Raw genomic sequence first — 17,387 nt, forward strand, 5'->3', positions numbered from 1 at the left:
CTGGCTGACTTCTGTTTCTCGACTTTCAGTTTGGGCATCAGCCATAGGAAGTTACTCCAGACAGACTAAATGTCAAACAATGGGAATTAAGTTGGAAGGGCGCACACTATCCAGTGAATCAGAAACTCTGAGCATAGGCCCCAGAAAGGGTGTTTAAAAAGCCCTCTAGGTGATTCTTATGCTCCTGTGGTTTAGAAGCACGACTCTAAGTGATCATTGAAGTTGGCTGAATAAACTAACGAATGATGAAAAACTTGGCACACTCCTTTATGTATTTCTAAACCTACCTCCATTCCAAGCTTTCGATTTTGTATGTGTCAGTCCAGACGTATGCATATGCATATACATTAAAAAAAAAAAAAAGACCTATCCAATCTTGTCAAAATGTCCAGGGAAATTTTACTTAATTTGATCATGATAGGACATTAAGTTTTTCCCCTAAAAAAGAGGCCATTAATACAGGGCTTCATTTATGATTAGCTGTGTAGTAGCTAAATTTGCATTACCGTTCAGGATTTTAGTTGGAGGAACAGAACCCAAGGAAGCTGAACACGCAGTGTTTTGCCGAGAACCGTGCAGCAGTTTAGCGGGAGGCCAGGTGCAGAACGAGCAGCCTCAGAATTTCCTTGCATTGCTCAGTCCACTGAGTCACAGTGCTGCCCTCCCGTCAGGTATATCACAGTAATTAACTTGGTGGAGAGACCTTGGAAGGTTACAGTAAACACTTTATTTTGTGGGCAGGCAATTAAATGTGTAAAGGTCTCTACCCTCTGTTTGATCATTACCTAAAGGACATTCCTATCGGGCCAGAAGTGATTTGTTGGTGTTGTAATATAGGCAGTCTTTTTACATCTCCCTCTGTAGCTGCTGAAATCTTGGCTCGCACTCAAATGCCCCACTTGGGTTTTGTTCAGGAAAGATTTCTTCCAGCTGCTTTATTTGTTCCACGATTACATGTATGCACTTCCAAAATGTACAAGATCACAAGTCAAATGAAAGGCTTCATATCCCAGTTCGTCTAAAGAGATAAAATTTGAAACCAAGGAAACAACAAAACATGGCTAAATGAAGGGCTAGGTCTAAATCAGACTGCACAGTATTCCTACTATAGGGTCAGAACATGCCAAAAAGAGAAAGGAAAATAGACACTGTGGGGTATCTTTCTTTGTGTTACATTTGTGGTCACACTTGCAAAGGGATTCAGACTTCCTCTTTCGCGTTTACAAGGTGATAGAAACAAACAAAATGTATTCAAAAATAAACAAAAACTTGCACACCCATGTTCATAGCAGCATTATTTGCAATAGTCAAAAGATGGAAGCAACCCAATGTCCACCAACAGATGAATGGATAAACAAAATGTGGTGTACACATACAATGGAATATCATTCAGGCTTTAAAAGAAAGGAAATTCCAACACAAAGTGGACGAATCTTGAGAACATTATGCTAAATGAAAGTCACTCAAAAAATAAATAAGTACTGTAGGATTTCACATGAAGTACCACGAGTAGTCTAACTCAGAAACAGAAAGTAGAATGGTAATTGCCAGAGTCTGGGGGGAAGTAGGGGTGGAATGGGAGTTGTTTAATGGATATGGAGTTTCAGTTTTGCAAGATGAAAAAGTTCTAGAGATTGGTTATACAACTATATGAATATTGTTAACCCTACTGCACTGTATACTGAAAAGTGGCTAAGATGGTAGAAACAAAGCAATCACATAAACAGCACTCCTGTTTTCAGAATCAAAGGAGTATATCTAAAAATGAAATTTGTACATCCTGGAGACTGGCCATCATTCGCATTGAGAGCTTGTGGATCAGGACAAAGAGATGCAGGTCTGAAGTGGAAATGTCACAGTAAAAGGAACAAGAGTAAACAGTCAATTGTGGCAGATGGAAGAGTAACTGAGGAATACACAGAATCAGACCCAGAGGTCATAGGGCATGAGAGGAAGATGGCCTATAGCATAAAAATGGACCAAAAATAAAATAAAATTATCTAATGCCAAAAAGGACTGGAAATTTAAGAAGCAAAAATCTGAAGTTTCACGAATCTCAAAATATATGCTGCAAAGTATTTAAAAGTTAACAGAGTCCTACAGTCAGCTGAGCTTCAAACACATCACACACGCTTATTAGTTGTCATTAAGCTACACAGTCTTGTTTTATCCCAAATGGGACAACTGGCATATGGAAGGAAGACCAAACCAAGGGCACCTACAGGAGACTACGCATAAACTGAAAATGCTCGTATCTGAAGCACTCTGGATCTATAGTCAATCAGTTAATTTTTTAAAGTCTGTTGGAAGGGGAAACACTCAAAACATGGACACGCGCGGTTGTGGCTGCTGTGGCGTGCCATCAGATCCCCCAACTGGAAGTGTCAACTGCTGTGAGTCCACTGTTGACAACCTGCAGGCCTCACGCTCAGCCAAAGGAAGTTGCCTTGCTGGAGGTGATGGCCCCTCCCCAGGGAAAGCCCACACCCTGTGTTTTGTTCTCCCAAAGCAGGAGAAAAACTACAGATTGTCTCTGTCACATCACTGAAGGGGGCTTGGTATCAGTGCTCCTCGGGGATTGGCTGAGGGCTGTGGCAATTCCCCCTGTCGGTCCTGCTTACCCTCATCCCCACACAGCCTGGTTCCGAGAGCTCTCCAACAAACTTCCTGCACGCAGATCTGACTCAAAGTCTGGTTCTTAGGCACGTACTTAACTTAAATGTCACATTTAAAACTTAAAATATAAACATGCATGTATTCCCTGATATTTGGACCTATGTGAAAGCCTTCATCTTTGAGAACTGGCCCATGGATGAGCATGCTTTGTTCTCCTCGCAAAAACTACACCTAAAACACAATACCTATGATTTCCTATTTTGGTTTCCTGAAAGTATGAAAACTACCTGGATGTGGAATCCCTCTAAATTTTTTTTTATCTCCCCGCCAAGCTTTACGTTGTCTCACCCACAGCTAATGTGACGGATTAAAAAATTATAAAATTGTAACAAAATACATATAACATAATATTTACCATAACCATTTTTAACTGTACTGTTGAACCATATGAAGAATATTCACATTGTTGTGCAACCATCACCATCCTCCAAACTTTTTATGTCACAAAACTGAAACTCCATTCCTATTAAATACTAACTCCGGGTTCCCCCTTTCCTCTGAGCTCCTAGCAACCACTACTCTACTTTCTGTCTCTGAAAATACCTCAGAATTTTATTTAATTTGCTTACTAACCTTTAGTAAGTCTTCCCAAAGCTTTCAAAACTTAATTTTTACATTCTCTTCACCTAATATTAAATTAAATTACATAACAACAAGTTCAACCGGCATAACTAGGTTTGAGAGCAACAACATGAACAGGGTTGGGAGCAAATACACCTCTCTAGGCTGGAGGAGAAGCACGTGAGTGCACAGGAGAGAGCCATCCAAGTTCAAGTGTTCGCCAGGCGGTGCTATCATCAGATTGCTCTGCATGGGGACTGAAGCTTCCTTTAAGCTGGTGGACTGGTTGAGAGAGCTTCTTCTACTGTATACAAATAGCATTTGTTGAGCACCTACTGTGTGCCGGGCACTGTGCTGAGCACATAACTTGCATTATGTCACTTAATCTGCATAATCCATGAGGCAAATATTATCTGCCTTCATTTTATGTACAGGAAACTGAGGCACAGAGAGGGGACTCAAACAACATATCCACAGCCACACCACTGAGAAGTGGCAGGGTTGAGATTTTCAAGCTGGTGCGAATCCAAAGCTGTCCTCACTCCACCTGCCACCCTGGTTCTTCAAGTAAACGTTAAATAAAAGGTGGAACAAGAATAAAATTACAGTCACGATCCTTTGTTTTCTATTGGCATCATACAAAATGACAAAATATGTCACATCTAGTATTTTTAAAAGACTATAATTGAACAAACAAGGGATACACTTAAATCTCCACAAGAAAGGCGTGTAGGAAGCACAATCTGCAGTGGTTATTTGTTTACATAGGAACGATTTCAGTTAATTAAAGACAGAAGAGTAAGTATTTGTAAGGAAAGAACTGAAGTCAGACGTTTTCATCATGTTCTCAGATTAGCACAATAAAGTGAATCAGCTGGAAAGTTTGTAGAGTATAACAAAAGCATGAATTTGTGGTTGTCTGTTACAAAGAAAAATGAACGACATTTCAAAACAGATACAGACAACATTGAAAGCAACCCCCCCCCCCCATAAAAGGAGGTGTGGAAGATTGTGGAATCCTAACGAGCAGAAGCAAGCCTATGGCAGCCTACGGGAGAGGGGACTCGGGACTCGGCAGAGAGCAGGGCCCTGATCCCGCAGACAAGGCTCCCTTCTGCATCCGCACACAAGAGGCCACTCACCGCTCCCTCCTCATCCAGGACACTGAGATACAAAGACAGCGAGGGATTCCCAACACAACAGCACAGCCAAGGAAGGCCATTTGCCTCTTTTCTATCAGACCATCCCTAAGTGGCCGTCATCAGACACACACCTAAAGCTCAGGCTCTCTCCAGGATATCCTGGGACAACTCTTTCATGGGACCATGTGACTTTCATGCCCATTTCTAGATAGAACGCTTTCCCTGTTGTCCCACAGACACATCCCAAAGTAGTGTTGTCATCAAACCTCCCGCACTGCTCCTTTTCCCGTGTCCTGTCATACTGGAGGGAATGGAGACACCATTCACTCGGACTCCCCGGCCAGAGGGCTACGAGTCCCCTCACCAACTCGATGTCCCTCCACTGCATATCCTGTCACCGGGGTCCTGTGGATTAAGACCTAAAACATCATTTGAATGCATCTGCTCTTCTATCACTCCCTGTCTGGGGCCTAGACTCTTGCAATGAGGCCTCTTCTTAGTCATGATGAGTTTGGGCAGGGATGGGGGTAGGGGGTGTCTGATACACGATCTTCTCATTTCCTGAGCTCCCATCCCACTTCATATCTAAATACCATGTTCAATTCTTTCATCGACCAACATAAAATGCCTGGGAAAAATGGAAAGAGAAAGGGGCCTTCCCTTAGCACTTTAGGTGTAAGGAGCTTTCAGCATCCCACTTAGAGATGGAAGAACATCAGGGAGCACTAAAAATCCCTTTGTAGCCCGAATACAATAGGCCAGCTTATTCTTAAGACCCTTTTATCTGATCAGCAAGCTGTCTCCTTTTGGCAGTCTCTCAAATTACAGTGATTCATTCTGGATAAACACAGAGAAATACCTCTTGAGGAATCTCCCCCAGGTAAGATCTGTAAGGAAGCTACTTGGACCTCCCAACACAGTCGCCACCTAGAGTCTTCCAGAGAGCTCTGTGCTGAAGCACAAAATACAGACGTGGCTCTGAATCTCAAACCCTGTCTCGTACTGTGCAGCTTCAGTCAAGTTATACAGTCTTATGGAGAAAAAGGAGATAGTGATATTTACTTATAAACAAGGCTGGTTAGATTCAGTAACAAGCAATCAAGATCAACTAAAAGCCAGGCACTGCCCTGAGCCCCTGGGATTCAAAGACGAAAGTGACAGCTCTGCCCCTTAGGCACTTCCCAGTCTACTGGGGCAGATAGACACAGACCCTGAAATGTGACAATATTCCTGAGTGTAGACTCAAGATGTGTGAGGAAGTACATGCAGGCACGATGACTGACTAGGGATGATGGAGAAGAATTGAAAGAGAACTTATTTGAAATGAGATAACTACATAAAAACGCCGGTGCCTGATACCTGGGATGATCACGTAATAAAGGCTTTTCGGTTGATTTTTTTTTTTTAACCCCACCATTTGGGCTTACAGCTGTTACTGACCTGACTGATCTCTTGTCTTCCTTAAAGTTCACATATAAAATCATCAAAAGAATACCGGATGGTCATTGGTTCCATTTTTGGAGACGCTCTCCTTTAATTGTAAGGTGCTCCTCTGCAGGCTTGTTATTTGGGGCACTCGTTCTAATCATCCGTGAGTGCCAGGTAAGTGGTGCCCACTGGTTCCTCGGGAAATCGAGCCGAGTTTTTAAACTCCTTCCCACCTCCAGTAAGAAGGCTCAGAGAGGATAAGTTCTAAATTGCATTCTAGACAGGAAATATTTTTGGCCTGGAACACGGAGAGAAAATGACATCTTTTGATTCCAACACTTCATGATTTTTACCACCGCGACTCATGATCGTATACAAGGAAATAAAAAGGAAGTTGACACGGGAAACAATGAAGTAGAAACCAGAAATTCTGACAGCCACCTTCTATTCATGGATAAGAAATGAAATAAATCACTTGGATCACTGACGCTTTCAGATCCTAGACAAAGCACCGAAGGTAGCAAACAGTATTTTATGCCATAGGCTGTGGTGGTTTTAAAATATGTCCACACGTTCTTTGATGTTCCTCCCTCAGGAGTGGAGCCTGAGGATGGGTACCTGAGGCTTCCTCCACGTTCTCCCTCTCCCTCTCCTCTCGCTTGCTGGTGACCCAGGAGACACTCAAGTAGTCCTGACAATAAGCACCTGGAACTCAGAGAGGAAAGTCTTTGGCAAGATATGGTGAGAAATTGAGGCCTTCTGCAAACAACAGGCACTAACGTGCCAGGCGTCTGAGTGAGCCAAGGCAGACGCGAGTCCTCCAGCCCCAACCAAGCCTTCAGATGAGTGCAGCCCCGGCCAATGTCCCGAGTGTAACCTCCGGAGAGGACATGGGCCAGAACCATTGGCTAGGCCACGCCCAGATTCCTGACCCACAGGTGGGGTACCAAAAGGTCACTGCTTTCGTCTGCTTAAGTGTCAGGGTAATTTGTTACTCAGAAATAGCACAAAATTATAGGAACTGGGCAAATAAAGCAAAATAGTCCTAGCCACAATTATTAGGTAACAGGCCACAAGCTTTTAATTTTATCACTTAAATCATTTATTTCCTTTATTTAAAAATACAAAATTTTTACGGGTAGTGTGAATTAGTATTTAAAGTTTCTAAGTGTTTATATCTGCAACCAAAAGAAAAGGCATTTTATTCTCATTTATATTTATCTCAACATTTCCATTCACTTATTTACAAACATTTATTATACACCTAATTTCTGCCAGGAATTACACAGGGCTTGGGAATGAACTGAGAGAAACTATGGTCTGTGACCTCCAGGAACTCACAGAGGATGGACTAGAGCTTCTCACATGAGCACGACCTATGGAGATATTTTAAAATATGGATGCACAGGCCCATTTCTAGAAATTCAAATACCAAATGTAGTGGGGGTCGGGGGACCTGGAGATCGCCATGTTTTTAACTTATAATTGATCCTGATGTCCAGGGTGGACAATAATACAATACAGCCCATTTACTTGATCGTCAAATCTTTACTGAGCATCAGATGCGTACAGCAGGGGTTGGGTGCTGGAGGTACCATCAGATGCTCGACAGTCAGCAACATGAGGTGAGAAGGACAAGAGAGTCAGCCACATGAAGGGGAGACGATGGTCCAACACAGGCACAGCATGCAGTGCTTTTAGGGAACACAGAGGGGCACATGCTCGAGGAACACAACTACATCTTCAAATGTGGATCATACCATATGGGACACTTGATGATAAAGTTAAAGAATAAAGGAGTATTTCTACGAGTTCCGAGAGTTTTTATTTGAAAGAGACCTAACTGATCCTCTGAAAAATCCTCTCACATCATAGCTGAAAAACTCTAGCGGTTGACCTCCCCAAGGTCATGTAACAAAGGGAACAGAAACTAGATCCCATGACTTGGGTTCTAATGTACTTTTTTCTTGATCAGCTCCTGTGAGGAGTAAAGGATGTGTTCAAGAAGCAGAAGAAGGCCAAAGTGTATTTGTCAGTTCTAAAAAGCACAACACAATTTTTGTGTTGTTACTGTAGGCATACTATCTCAGGACCTATCAATCTGGGGCATTTTTGGAAAGATACAATCAATGAAAAAAAAGCAAGGTAGTTGTAAAAAATGTCTCTGAAGCTGTGTCAGTTGCTACTGTCAGAAAAATGTCTGAATTTAAACTCTAGTAAGCATAAAATAAGCTTATAGAAAACACTAGTTTTGGAATCCAAATCAATGACCTAGAAATAAATCTCAGAGAGGGATAAGAGCAATTTTGAAAGAGTAGAATCAAAGAAAATAAAAAATGTTATTTCCAAATGGTTTGTAAAACTAATGCTTTTGGGTTACAACGTAGAAATAGGTACATTTTAAATCTACAGGTACTAATAATATCCTGGCATTCTGTTATATAACACTAGGTGGGTAAGGAGTGGGTTTCCTTCAAAGGCATTTGGTACTGGAAATATCTGAAAGATCTTGTATTATAGTCTCACCAATGACACGAACTCTTCTCCCTTTTCAGAGTCTTTACCATCTGGCATCCACTTCCACCACCTTCCTGAAGTTCTCGAAGGTCAACACTTGTCCTTCAGTCTAAAAACAAACTCAGACCTCTGATTTCTTGACTTCTTTGTTCACCTGTCTTGAAACACTGTCTTCCCTTTGTTGCTGCGAAACTGTAGGTGCCTGGCTCTGCTCTGACCCCTCCTTGTCTGGCTTCCCTCCTAACCAAGGGTACCATCTCAAGGCTCGGTCTGGTCCACTTCTTTTTCTGATCTGCCATTTATGCTAACATGGCACCACAATTCCCCTATTTGTCTAGGCTTCCAGCCTTGGAACTAACCTTGACAGTTCTCTTTGCATTACTTTCTAATATCCAACCAGCTTTTGAGGCTATCAGATTCTTTCTGTGTAACATTTATACGATTTGACCTTCCTATCATATGTCCTCGAAACAGGACCTCATCAATTAAACCATAGTCAGTTACAATGCTTCCTGTGGACCAGCCTTTCCATTCTCTGGTACATCCTGCAGACTGAAGCCAGATGGAGACCTTTGTCACCATGTCCCTCCCTTGCTCAAGAATCAGTACATGCCCTGCTGAATCCAATCGTTGCTCCCCTTACCTGGAACGACTTGCCCCTTTGCAAGTCAAACCTAGTACTTTCTCCAACATCCAACAAGAAATTGCTTCTCCCGTGATGCCTTCCCAATTAAGCCCCCTCCACAGTGAATTTTCATATCCTTTGCAGTCACATCCGGATCACGGTCTCTCACTCTCGCTGTCTGCAACCAAAGGGCAGTTCTTGTAGAGGTCCTGGTAATGAGGGCCCAGCAAAAGGGTCTCCATAAGTGTTTGCTACATTTAACTTAAGTATACCACAGCTCTGCCAAATCTTAATTTTAATTCTATAAAGATTGAGGGAAAACAGAAAGCACATCTTGCTCCAACTGTAACAGCTATTACTTTAATTTCTTAAACTGTAAAAACATAGATACACACGGAAAGCATGTTTTTAAAAATCTTTAAATATTCTTAGTTTTCTCTCCTCTGATGTTTTAGACAGATCTTATCACTCTGAATATAGAGGGGTCTTCTGGCATCAGAGGAGCTCAGGATTTACGACAACGGGTAGACTCGAATATGTGAAGGATGACTTGTGTCCAAAAAACCGTGGGTCAGAGAGATATTTTCCAAATAGGAAATGAATTCTGACAGGAAGCTGCCTGCTGGGAAATGAAGGAAGACTTTGAAAAGCTGGTAATCACAATCAAATATTAGTTGACTAGTCTGAAATCCACGTGTGGAATCTATAATATGTAAGCTGTTCTAAGAAGAACTTAATTATGCAGAAGAGGAAGCCAAAGATCTTTCACAATTTGAGCATCCACATTGTCAAATGTGTTAATATGTCACCGGTAACAGGTCTATTTTACAAAATAACTGACTTTCAAGAGTTCTTTGCTAGGCTTATAAATCGTACAACCTTCATGTCAAGGTTAGCTCCTGGCAGGGTAAAACTGGCAGGAAGTTGCTATCATAAGAGATTCTTCAAAATCATGTGTGAAAATGAAAACCACACATGTGTACTTGTATTTAATTTCCTCTGCATTATTTCCTTCTAATCACATGTGGACTATTATTCTCATTCATTCACTAAGCATTTATGGAGCACTGTACGAAGCTCCAAGGATTCAATGATCCCTGTCCAAAAGGAATTCACAGCCAAATACGAGAGCTCACAGGCTTGCTAGAAAGAAATGAAGAGTAAAGGACAGCAAATAACTGCAAGGGATGAAAGAATACTAAATGGAAAATTTTAGGTTTAGTCCTAAATTTATTAAATGAAGAATAATCCAACAACTCAATTTTAAACAAAGCTGGTGAAAAACTCTGCCAACTTGATCACAGACTCAGTTTTCTGAAATTTTCATGTCTGAATGTGTCAGGCCAAGACCACAGTGAGTAACAGTCCCCTCAACATTTTAAGATGTTGCAAAATAGTGACTGTATAGATGGAACAGTTTTTAGCAACTACAAGTAAGAAATTGTCCCCACACTTATTTCGTAAGAAATATAACTGCTGATACTTTTATTTTCTAGTTTGCTTTTGGCAATACTTTCTTCATCATTATTATATCACAAAACAATTCTGAAATAGTAATAGGGAATCATTACAGAAATGCTGGAAACACACGAATGGTTGGAACTGATCCATATGACTAAATCCTAACAATTATACAGGAAATGGACAACAAAGAAAATCTTGAAATTAAACAAAATGCTCTAATATGACTCTAGGAAAAACAGAATGAAATGCAACCGCAAAAGCAAACTTACTTGGTGGCCTGGGACCTCTCCTCTTCCTTGCCAATATCTACGCTATTCCCATCCCCCACAGACCTACCCCCACCTCCCACCCCAATAATTGTTCCCTTTTCTGAACTCCTTGTTTCATCTCACCTGGTGGAACTAGGCAGTGAGTGACCTATTTATTTTCCATGTTTTTGCCTTTTTTCCCAAATAGATCATATGCTGTTTGTTCCCTGAGGACAGGAAGTGTGCTTTCTATTTCTTTGTATCCCCAGCAACTAGGAAGCACCCTGCCCATGACAAATGTTTGTTGATGAGGACAAATATGCTCATTCTGATTTTAATATTTATGTGAATATTAACAAAATATAGATGGTTGAAAGGAAAGGATCTGGGGTTAAAATTTTTAAATGCTATACATTTTGCCTTATTTAGCAAGATTTCTGAAGAATTCAATATAGCCTTGTATTAATTAGGCAAGTAAAAACTGTAATAAATGAAACAACTCCCATTTAAAAAAATGAAGATTCATTTATTCTAATTAACCAGTAACCTCTATTTGCATCTCCTTCCTCTCCTGCCAAACTTATTCTAAAGTTATTCTAATACATCCAACGAGGAACACTGTTTAAATTTTTTGAAATAACAAATCTTTTTAAATAATGCGTAATGGTCCTATGCAAATACCATTTATATCTTTTTTGAGTCCCCCCCCCATACATACCTACACGCTTAGCCTATTTAAATTTCACAGACTCCCAGGTTGAAATGTTTATGGCATAGGAGTGTCAGAGACAAAAATCCGTGGATAATCAGATAAGTGACTGAGTGTGTGCATGTGTGAGGGTGGAGTGGGGGGGTGGGCTGGTGTGGGGAGCATAAGTTTTAGGGACCCTTAGATGGCCCCACTGTCCACTATGAAAACAATTGAAAACAATGCCTTTCCTATCTGCTTGTTGGTGCCCACATCTGTTTAACATTCTGCAAGTAGACCTAGGCTTAACATATAAATACCCCTATGTTGTTTGGTGCTTCCCTAGAACCCACTCAACTCCACCCGCATTGACAGTGTCCAGGATCCCCCTGATCTGAGAGAGAAGGACTCCAGCCACACCCACAGTTCTGGGGCTGTGCTCTGCCAATCAGTAGGACACGCCCCCTTATCCACAGTGACTGGTTCTTGGATTAGCAGACATTCCTGGCGCTCATCATTGGTTCAAGGGTGTCCCACGACCTCAGAGAGAAGCTCAAGACCTCTAACTCTCCTAGACATTGTGGGTATGAGGCCTGGAACTGCTGTAGTTAGTGTCGCAGCCATAATGGGCATCTGCCAAGATCACAGGCGACACCGGGCGATGGTAAGGCAGAGAGAACCTACCAGAGATACGGAGCTGAGGAGTAACATCTAACGCGACCCCACCTCTCCAGCACTCATCTGTGAGAGCAACAAATCTTTATCACTTAAGGCATCTGAGCTACAATCATGGTTACATCTCACAGACCCATTCAAAATTACATCATAAAGTTCATATAAGACATATCAGACGGAGTCTTTCTTGAAATCAGGTGTTGCTTTAGAGACTGAGCTAGGGCATCTGAAGGGAGAAAAGATACCGTGTAGAAAGGGAAAAGGCAATTTAGAAAGGCATGGAGGAAGAGGGTCTGGAAAATATTTTAAATGTTACTTACGAGGTCAGTTAAGTTTGCGAACTCATCCTAGAAAAAGTGCTACATACCTCATTGCTGAATATCACTACAGTCACCTTCAAAGTATTCCCCTGGGTAAGCTATGCACCCATGCCAGTGCCTAGTCCACCCTTCAAAGCAATTTTGGAACTCTTTTTCTGGAATGGCCATCAGAGCTGTGGTCGTATTACCCTTGATGTCCTGAATGTCATCAAAATGTCTTCCTTTCAATATTTCCTTTATCTTCAGGTAAAGAAAGAAGTCATTGGGGGCCAGATCAGGTGAGTAGGGAGGGTGTTCCAATACAGTTACTTGTTTACTGGCTAAAAACTCCCTCACAGACAGTGTCGTGTGAGCTGGTGCATTGTCGTGATGCAAGAGTCATGAACTGTTGGATAAAAGTTCAGGTCATCTAACTTTTTCATGCAGCCTTTTCAGAACTTCCAAATAGTAAACTTGGCTAACTGTCAGGTTGGTACAAATTCATAGTGAATAATCCCTCTGATATCAAGAAATGGTTAGCTACATTGCTGCAACAAGTTCGCCAACTTAACTTTCAGGCCTCGTATGCATAATTTTGCCTAAGCCTTGGTTGTGAGGGAATCTGAGTTTTAGAAGAGATGAATTCTTCAATTACAGGATTTTAGACACTGTTTCAGGGGTGACTGAAAAGATATTTTTGAGCAGAAGCCTTGCTGAACACCCTTCAAATTACACATAGAAGGCAACAACGGCCCCCTGTATGCCACCTTCAGATCTGAGGGGCCCTCACTAATAGAGTTCCCTCCTCTAAACCCCAATTACACATATAGTCAGAGCTACACAGTATAACCTGTCACTCTTTTGCTTTAAATTCTTAAAGTCAGGCCCCAAGCCTTTGAGGTTCCAAGCCCCTGACCTGGCCTACAACACCTAGGGGACAGAGCGGTGTCTCTCCCTGGCCCACAGGTTTTCCTTCTTCAAGCCTCCCTGGCAACTCCTCAGAAGCACCAAGAATCTTTGCTCCCTGGGTTTTGCACACATTGCATTCTGCCTCAAATGCTCTCCACGTGGCCTGGCCTTCCCCACCCTCTTCATTTGGCTGACCTGACTTGATCTCCAGGTCTTCGCTAAAATGTCTCTCCCTCAGAGAAGCCAGCTGACCCCCATCTCACTCAGGGCTCTGGTTATCAATCATGATATCCTTTGTTTTTCTAATGAGCAGATAGAGAGATTTGTGATGATCTAGTTTTAGTGTAATGGTTTACTTAAATCTTTCCTGACTCAACTGAACCTAAGTATGAAGGCAGGAGTTTACAAGTCTGAATTTGCTTAATGATGTCATGATTTCTGCTCTCTATTTCATGAGATTCCTTGATCTCCTTCCTTAGCCAGTGTCCATGCCACTTACTAGTTGGCTTTTGCATTAACTCACACCTACAACTGGTCATTGATGTCCTCAGCCAACCCTGGGTCCCCAAACCTCACCTCCACTAATGGAGTTGTCTCACCACGTCCACATTTGGCCTTTTCTAGAACTAACAAGTTCAGAAACTGCACAAGGAAAAAAGTGATGAAAAGCAGAACTGGCTTCGGAGGAAACAAACTCCACATGGGGCTATTCTGTCTCCATGGTGACCATCCTGCCCCTCAACATAACTTCTCTTATTTCACTGTATTCTCGGCCCTGAATAATCTATACTTGTTTGATATAATAAGCATTCAATAAGCATTTTCTTTTCATATAAATGCCAGTTATGTACACTGTATTATGAATTAGTTAAATCAAAATGCTTCCCCACTGACACTTACCTGAGGTCCGCTACACTTAGGAAATGAGCGTTTGGATGGAGTGGAGAGAGGGGGAAGAAACGGCTGGTGAGATACATGGACATGGGAAACTATGAGACAGAAGCGCACTGAAGAAAGGGTGAGTCTTTAGGCAAAGTCTCCCTCCCCCTCCTTTTCTTGCTGTATTTGAACTGTAACAGGACCCACAAGCATGAAGCTATGAGTCAACCACATTAAGGATTAAAGATGCCTGATGGGCTAGCTTGGGAGAGTAAGCACTGTTTCACTACCTTGTTGAGGCATTACATTCCAGGTTCCAGATGCAACTTTCCCAATCATTGGAAACCAATCTACTCTTAGCTAGGGACTATACTTGCTTTTTTTTTCCAAAGGGGAAAACTCTGAAATAAGCCCATAACAACTGAGCAATAAACACCTGTTAAAGTGATGGATCCACAGTGTGCAATCGGATCACGGAATCAGAGAACCTGGCCCCTGAGAAGAAACCCAGAAGGACTAAACAAAAACAAAGGTTTCTTTTTGATTCTCTTCTAAGATCTTCATGTAGTTTGTCATTTGGAGTGGCCTACATTTCAAATGATGCATTCAGCCACGACAGCCAGGAGATTGTGTGGTCCTCACAAGGAAAGATACTTTGATTTCGCATCAAGCCCCACCAAAATAAGGCCTGCATAAGTATTCATCAAGAAAAAAGTACTCCACAGAGTTGAGCAGTGAACTGTCTTCTGTAAAAGGCTCTTCAGGAGACACTGCACCGGGGGGTTCTCTTCCTGGGTTCTCGAGCACTGAGCACTTACTTTCAATGCCGTCTGAGGTACCTCCGAGGGAGGCTCCCTCTTACTCTCTTTAGACTGCAGTTCCTTGTTTTAAGTGCTCTGTTAGTCAGATTCAAGTATGTATTTGTTTACTTTTTTTCTGTAGCCGAATAAAGATATATTTGCAAGCTAAGGATAAAGACACTTCAAACTCTTCCTCTGAAGCCTGTTACACATTAAGTCATTGACTTCCCTCATAGAGACCAATTATAAATCAGAAGGAAAATAACATTCATATCGTTCACAAGAATACCAGAGACCAAAACGCGATTCACACCCTGCTTGCCGTCTTCTAGAAACAAATGTACGTGCACTTGGTCTCATTCCAGCATGGAAAAGAACTGTAACCACATTCAGCAAAACAAAAATCTCTCTCATGTGCTTCTTCCCTCCTCGTCATACTTCAGAAATCTTAAATCCAGCTTATCCAAAAACATTAACCACCCAGATACTGACAATTACAGTTTCGGTGAGAAGAAAAAGTATGCAATTCATTAGGGGGTAACAGGATCTCAAAAACGGCCGATGTAGTCTCCATCCAGGAGGCCACAGAGCTTGGTCCACTTGTCCTTACTACATACCTTCTGATGGCTACAACCTTGTAGCATTCTGACTTCCATTAGTTAAAAAAAAAATCTATACGTTCACACGGTGTTATTCGAAAAAATGGATGAAATGGCAAGCCTCTGGCATTGCTAAAAGCATGAGTTTTAGGATCTGCAGAAACAAGTTTGAATTCTGACGAGGAAAACATGAAAAGTTAATTCACCTCTCTCTAAGCCCTGCTTCAATACAAAATGGGGGTGATGAAAATAACCACCTTGGGGATGGTGTAAAGAGTAAATGAAACAAAGCATGGAAAATGTCTGGTCTCCAGTAGGTGATTAAAAAAAATTTAGCTAGTAGCAGGATGACAACAACCTAAGGGTGACTTGACAAAGAATCTGGTGTCTGAACTCTCAAGGTCAGCCAGACCAAGGTGTGTGCTATCCTTCCACACGGGATAAGGGTTGGAGACCTCCTAGAGGCATTGTTTTGGGCCAAGCAGTCATTCTCGGGGGACACAAAAAGCATAAAATTCTCCTTAGAGTTTTGCTACCTGAGAAAGGTTTGAAGAATCCTTCTCTCTCTCTCTGTCTCCGTCTCTGTCTCTGTCTCTCTCTCCCCCCACCCCACCTCCCTTGATAGAAGGTGGAATTAGGAAAGGAAATAAAATGGGCTTCCCCATCCCCACAGACAATGAAGTTTGTAGAATACGCATAATATTTCCCCAAATTTCTCAAATACCTGGATAATGTCCCCTCAGCATTATATAGAAAGTGTTCACAGCGTGTTTTTAGGAATGAAGAAAATGAACTATCTAGAATAAGATGTCACGCTAAAATAATTTTTAATTAATCTTAGCTTAGGCAAATACAAGAGCCCTTAAATTGCAATAATTTCATGACATATCTACTATCTACGGTCAAACACTGAACCTTTCCAGGATTTCTTGCATGAAGGTATGCAGATATACCATTTTCCTGTTGGATACTGGAGGGTAAAGACAAAAGATTATCCTCTATTCCACGGAAATCCACATAGGAATCAAACAGATGTTATACAATTCATAGCAATTCCAATAATTCTAAACTAAATTTTCCAAAGCTGGTCATAAACATTTATTATGTAATAGTTGATACATGCAAAAGAAAGACTATATGTAACAAGTAGCTACAGTAGAAAGCACGATAGTAAAACCAGAACTGGTGAACCCACCCTCCGCTTAAGAACTAGAAAATGACCAACATGACTTCACCTCCTTGTGTGTTCCTTCCAGATCTGCACCCTGGGCCTCATCTTCAGAAGTAATCACTCTCAAAATCACTCATGAATTTTGAATTTATAACTCCCTTGCTTTTCAAAATAATTATTTTCAAAACATGGACCTTTAAATGTATATTGTTTAGTTTGGCTAAACACTGTAAAAACTTTGAGACCTTATCTCCAAATGGATCTGAAGTTTGCACCAGAGAGGGAAGGACGGGCTGGGCCATAAGATGGCTCAGCTGTTGCCATTCTTCTTTCACACACATCATGTGCCTGCCCTGCTCCTCTTCTCCCAAGAGAACCAGCCAAAGTCCTAAGGATTCTCCTGGTTTGCACCCATAGCGGTCACAAATTTCCCTTCATTCTCACTCAGGATAGGTGTCTGTCTGTATAGCTCTTGTCTGAAATGGAGCGAGAGCTTTCTGCCCACCCAATATGAACCTTTATACTGGTCGTCACCACAGAGTGGACTCGAGGCTGACCGCCACCTCGGTAAGGAGGAGAGGGGCAACATCCCCGATGCTGTCTGCATCTATGGCCACTACACCCCTAATTCTTCGTCATTAACAAGTAACAAAGCAGAGGACTACAATTGCCTCGTTGACCATTTAATTTGGTCAACGTATTCGTT

General features: G+C 41.8%; 1 protein-coding gene across 14 annotated transcripts in view; it reads right to left on the reverse strand.

Moving 5' to 3' along the window:
- The window catches only part of EFCAB11 (EF-hand calcium binding domain 11), a 127,523-nt gene that overhangs the window by 48,483 nt on the left and 61,653 nt on the right, over nt 1-17,387 (reverse strand). For 7 of the 14 annotated variants that reach the window (XM_081047506.1, XM_081047509.1, XM_081047505.1 and 4 more), the window contains exon 6: nt 7,340-9,158. The exons of 6 other annotated variants lie outside the window; for them this stretch is intronic. In XM_081047506.1, the coding sequence (XP_080903632.1) occupies nt 8,999-9,158 (160 nt within the window). In that variant the 3' untranslated portion in view covers nt 7,340-8,998. Of the gene's footprint in view, nt 1-6,895; nt 9,159-17,387 lie in introns of those variants that run through there. One more of the 14 variants, XM_081047512.1, reaches the window with a different exon arrangement.

Source organism: Rhinolophus hipposideros, assembly GCF_964194185.1.
Source record: "Rhinolophus hipposideros genome assembly, chromosome: 5".
Classification (NCBI taxonomy): Eukaryota; Metazoa; Chordata; class Mammalia; order Chiroptera; family Rhinolophidae; genus Rhinolophus; species Rhinolophus hipposideros.